This window comes from Puma concolor, chromosome C1 (assembly GCF_028749965.1).
Source record: "Puma concolor isolate L17-30 chromosome C1, mPumCon1.1.hap2, whole genome shotgun sequence".
NCBI classification, from domain to species: Eukaryota; Metazoa; Chordata; class Mammalia; order Carnivora; family Felidae; genus Puma; species Puma concolor.
In genome coordinates this window covers 53,116,897-53,122,896 of record NC_141674.1, presented here as the reverse complement: position 1 = coordinate 53,122,896, position 6,000 = coordinate 53,116,897, and the positions used below count along the sequence as shown (strand labels likewise).

General features: G+C 38.5%; 1 protein-coding gene across 2 annotated transcripts in view; it reads right to left on the bottom strand.

The window, feature by feature from the left end:
• Window positions 1-444: 444 nt before the first annotated feature.
• UBE2U (ubiquitin conjugating enzyme E2 U) overlaps window positions 445-6,000 on the bottom strand; it is a 63,176-nt gene continuing 57,620 nt past the window's right edge. For both annotated transcript variants that reach the window (XM_086717193.1, XM_086717195.1), the window contains one exon: window positions 445-4,934. In XM_086717193.1, coding sequence (XP_086573319.1) covers window positions 4,747-4,934 — 188 coding nt within the window. In that variant the 3' untranslated portion in view covers window positions 445-4,746. The remainder of the gene's footprint in view (window positions 4,935-6,000) is intronic.

Sequence of the window (6,000 nt, the reverse complement as noted above, 5' to 3'; positions counted from 1 at the left end):
GACAGTGCCTGACATTTCTAGGCACCTTGACTACTGCACAGAAAATAGCAGCCAACTGGCGCCATCTGGAGGGGAAGAGGAGTCTAAACAATTAAGCAAATTTAAAAACCTAACTCTAAGGTTCTAAGGACATAAGCCCAAACATTATAGGAAATTTTCAAAAAATAGAATTTCCTGCTCCTTTTACCCTCTCTTCTCTGTATGCATCTGGGCTTATCACAATGAGGTTGGGATTCATGTTCACATAGGACCTCAAATTTAGACTTGATTTCTCTCTCCAAATTAGGCTATGCACTCAGTCATGTGGCTTCATTATAAAGGGACACTCTCCTCATTACCTAATGGCACCTCTTGTGCCATGTTAACCATATTTGAAATAAATCTTAGAATTATGTTGTATCCCAAAGTGTCACCCACTGATAGTTTCCATCAAAACTACCTGGGGTATTTCATAAAACCGCAGATTTATTAGGCTTTCTGAATATTAATTTCTTTCATACACCATTAGAAAGTAAAGTAATGTAAAGTAAGATGTGTTTTTTATTTTATCAAACACATACATGGTACTTATTATGGATTAGGTACCGTCCTGAGCACTTTACAAATATTAATGTACTTATGTATTAGGTCTTCTCAACAACTATAGAAAACTTGGTGCCATTATTATTCATCCTTGACTGATTAAGAAACCAAGATGCAGGAACTGATTAAGAAACCAAGATCCAAGGTCACATGGCTAGTATGCACATAACAGGTTCAAGCATTGTTAAAAAAAATTTTTTTAATGCTTATTTATTTTTGACAGAGAGACAGAGTGTGAGCGGGTGAGGGGCAGAGAGAAAGGGAGACAGAATCTGAAGCAGGCTCCAGGCTCTGAGCAAGCTGTCAGCACAGAGCTTGACGCGGGGCCCGAACTCACAAACTGCGAGATCATGACCTGAGCCGAAGTCGGACGCTTAACTGACTGAGCCACCCAGGTGCCCCAGTCATGTTTTTTTTTTTTTTTTTTTTTTTAAAGAAAATACTTCTATTTTGCCTTTCATGTACTTTCAGTATATTTTTTCTATTTACATCCCAAAATAGAAGATATCAATATAACTATAGCTGGGCAATGAGCACAGTCTGATATGTTAGGAAATGTTCTCACTGCCTTGAATAAAGAGAAATAGTCAATAGTCACAGTAACTAACAGACACTAAATATTCACTATGTTCTATGTTCTAAATAATACATCTTATTTAATTTTTTGGAAAACTCTAGAGATAGGTAAAACTGTAACAGATTAAAAAAAAGAATAAAAAAGACATACCATGTTAATATTAATTAAAAGAAAAACTGGACTGGCTATATGATTATCAGACAAAGTAGATTTCAAAGCAAAGAAGGTAATTTCATGATAAATGGACCCATTCATCAAGAAGACAAAATAATCTTATATGTTTTCAAACCTAACAACATAGATTCAAAAAACATGAAACAAAAAGTGGTAGAACTGATGGGAGAAATAGGCTAACCCACAGTTTCAGAGACGTCAACACATCTGTCTCAATTACTGATAGAACAAGCAGACAGAAAATCACTGAAGGTAGAGAAAACTTGAACAATGCAATCAACCAACTAATGGACATTTATAGAACAATCCATTCAACAGTAGCAGAATATACATGTTTTTCAAATGTATATGGAATATGTGCTTAGAGAGATTATACTATGAACCGTTAAACAAGTATCGATGTTTAAAAAAATTCAAATCATACACAGCATATTCTCTTTCCACATGAATTACAGTAGAAATCAATGGTAGAAAGGTATCTTCTTTTAAAATAAATAACAATTTAAAAACAAAGTAAATAACATACGGTCAAAGAAGAATCTAGAAGGAAATTAGAAGTATTTTGAGTTCGGGGCACCTGGGTGGCTCAGTTGGTTGAGTGTCCGACTTCGGCTCAGGTGATGATCTCACGGTTGGTGAGTTTGAGCCCCACGTTGGGCTCTGTGCTGACAACTCGGAGCCTGGAGTCTGCTTTGGTTTCTGTATCTCCCTCTCTCTCTGCCCCTCCCCTGCTCATGCTCTGTCTCTCTCTCAAAAATAAATAAACTTAAAAAAAATTTTTTAAAGGGATTCATAATATAAAGTGATGGTAAGAACAGGGATGAGAAAATGGATCTGAGACATCTAAAAGATAATATTCCAAGTCCTGGTGATCAATCTGCCATAGTGAAAGAAGTCTGTAGTGATCCCCAAGTTTTTATCTTTTGATTGTTCCATTAACTGAAAAAGAAACACAAGAGGCAGAAGGAGGTCTGGTGGAGGGGGAGAAATGAGTTTAAATTGGGCATGTTGAGGTTCCGATGCATGGGGGACGTTGAAGTGAAGATGTCTTTTAAGCAGGAAGAAAAAAGTTCAGAGAATGACAATGTGCGTGGGAGGTAAAACTCTTGACAGTGGCAACATTTTCCAAGAAAAATGCATAGAGGAGAGCATTGGGCTGGAACCCAAAGGAACCTTTTACCAAGGGCCAGAGATGGAAGGGAGATTCCTACTGAAGAGTCAGAAAGAATGGCCAGAGATATAGTGAAGGTAATTAAATATACTATCCTGGGGGTGCCTGGGTGGCTCAGTCAGTTGAGCATCTGACCCTTGGTTTTGGCACAGAGCATGATCTCACAGTTCATGGGATTGAGCCCTGTGTTGGGCTCTGCACTGATGGCATGGGGCCTGCGTGGGATTCTCTCTCTCTGTGCCACTTCCCCTGCTCATGCATACTTGCACTTTGTCTCTCAAAATAAATAAATAAACTTTAAAAAAAACCATCCTGTTCTACTAACTAATGTCTCTGTTCCAAAGATGTGTTCCCTACCCTTCCTTTCCCTATCACCCACTTTTACCCCCACGTTTTCTGGTAGCAGGAAAAGAAAGCAACAAGCAAGTGTAACTTCTTTGTCCTGAAAGAAAGAGATTAAATAGAAAGTATAAAATACAATATATGACAGCTGATATCAAGGAAATATTTTTGGTTGACTACCATGGTTCTTTTGAGTTTAATTTCTTGGTGATTACTGTATACCTGTTGACAATCTACATGTTTGTCCTCCTAGAAAACCACCAGAGAAGAGTCAGAGGCCCAGCCTCCATCATTGTGACCATCAGCAGAATGCATCTTTCAGCTACATTCTATAATTTCACTGAGGTATAGGATGGTCCATCTATAATGGCACTTTTCATTGGGTGTAAAAATAACTCTTAATTGTTATCAAGTTGGGTGGGAATCATTAAATTGGCTCTTGGGTGTACTTTGGCGTTGACAAAAGGAGGGGAAAATCTGGGATAGCTGCTAGAATTTTGTGGTTCCTGTTGGGGAGGATAATAAAAGTGGTAGGCACTACAATCACTTGGGGTCTTATAGTCTGAACCATCACAGGCAGACTTGGAAACATCTAGCTAGCCAGGGATGTGCCCAGGCACTAGAGTATATATAACAGCATTTTAATTTTTTCACAGGAAGTAAAATCAGTTTCTTTAGAAATGAAGGAGAGACCTATTAACAACTAGACCCAAGGTCAGGCATCTATCTATCTATCTACCTATCTACCTATCTATATCTATATGTAGATATAGATATATACATTTATACGTATACTGAGTTATGGTGTTTATGGGAAGAGATGTGTGTGTAGGTGGATAGGCTTCAAAACAAGCCTCTTCAAAGGTGAGGCAATAAACATTAAAAAAAGAGAGAGACAGAAGTGATCAATAATATAGAATATAGCCTAGAGGTCCAGTAAGATACAGTAGCTATTGAATTTTAGAAATATGGAAGTCTTTGGTGATCCTAGTGAATTTTCATCAAGTAATGTAGCAGAAGCAGATTTTATTGTGCAGTGAGATGCCAATGTGAAGTGAACCAAAGCAATAAAGATGGCAGATGATAGACTATAATCAATAAACCTGAGAAAATATGAATAATACAATGTTTGCTTTTGTTTTCTTTTTAAAGATTTTATTTTTAATCTCTACACCCAGTGTAAGGGTGTACAAACTTACAGCCCCAGGGTCAAGAGTTACATGCTCCACCAACTGAGCCAGTCAGGTATCCCTGAATAAAATAGTGTCGAGGGAAGTAGAAACACAGGGTCAAAGGTAAACAAAAAACCAGGAGAGATCTGAGCACATTTGCAGGTTGAGGCAATGCAGCAAAAAGATAAGGAGAAAAAAAAAGATATGAGAATATGAGGGGATGACTGATTAAGGTCAAAGAGGAAACAAAGCATGTTTTCTGGGAGAAAACATAAGAGGAACATTGGTGGATGGATGACATCTCATACTTTGAATATGGAGGAAACAAGACACTAAACCAAGCAGATGTAGACAACTGTAAAGATCCCTCTATTTGGTTAATATCCCGCTTCTGAAGCTCCTGAGTGCTCTCCTCCTAACCCAGCCTCTTCCTGATTCATACCTTGCCTGCAAAAACTTGCATCCAGAAGCCTAACAATTGAGGGCATAATACCATTGATTGAAATGCCACAGTGAACATCCCTAATTTGGTTAACTTAGGTTCAAACAATGCAGTAGAGCTCAAAAAATTCAAAGCAACATATTCACTGATTTGTAGTTATATTTCTAATTTGTACTTGAAGTGAGAGCATGAGTCCAACTTGAAAAAAAAATGGAATCCATGTTCCAAAGTTGCTTCATGAAGTTGATCTGTGGTTGAGGCTGTTCATTTTTTAAATCCTGGAGCTTCAGGCTGAATCATCTAAAACATTTATATCAAGAGTGTTGGTCCAGGTGACCAGGTCTTCCACTTCTTCTTCCCATGACTCATTCGTGTTAACATCATCTGGTAAAATTACACTCTTCCACCTCTCCTTTGTTCTATCGGTCTTCATGATGATATCAATTTCAGGTTGTGCATCAGGAAAATTTTGAACTATAAGAGGAAATATAAAAAAATTAAGAGACATGGCAGGGAACACAATAAAAAGAAATGCATTCCTGCATTTGTAGCATAGCGCCTAAGATCATGTGAGTGAATGTTAGCAACCTTTTAAAACTCTCTAAATTTCACATTTTTCTTTTTTTTTTTATTTATTTTTTTTTTTTTTTAAATTTTTTTTTTTCAACGTTTATTTATTTTTTTTGGGACAGAGAGAGACAGAGCATGAACGGGGGAGGGGCAGAGAGAGAGGGAGACACAGAATCGGAAACAGGCTCCAGGCTCCGAGCCATCAGCCCAGAGCCTGACGCGGGGCTCGAACTCCCAGACCGCGAGATCGTGACCTGGCTGAAGTCGGACGCTTAACCGACTGCGCCACCCAGGCGCCCCATCTAAATTTCACATTTTTCAATTAATTTGTCATAAATCATTCTTTCCATTCTTGTCAGTCTTTTAATGCTCTGTTAGTTCATTCATTTAACATGTATTTACTGAGTCCTGCTAAGTGCCAGTAGACATGTAGGGGAAACAGTGTCCATGACTGTGTCAGCAGCTAAGTGTGGCTGAAGTGAAATCTGTGGCTAAGTGAAAACAGTTTTGGATTTTGACAGAGGAGAGGCAATTTGCTGAACAAAGAAGGGCAGAGAAGGAAGGTATGAGTACTCTAGACTGAGGACACAGCACATACTAAGGCACAGAAGTATAGGAGGACTTGACAGGTTTGGAAGTAATCAGAATCGACACATAAGCATTCATACCGTGCCAGCTGCTGTGCTAAGAAGTCTATATGTCTAATATTATTTAACTTAGATACAACCCTCGTGACAGGTAGGTATTACTATCCTTATTTCACAGATGAGGAAATTGAGACTGAGTGACCTATAGTAAGCTTGTTCAAGGACACCCAGCTAATGAGAATTGATCCCAGGTCTGTCAGATCCCAAATTCCTGTGTTACAGTCCATGGAGAGTTCAGTGGAGCTGGCAAGTTAGGCTGAGGCCAGACCAGGAAAGCCTCCTATGTCATCAAGCAAAGAAGATTCATCTTTTCTGTAAAGGTC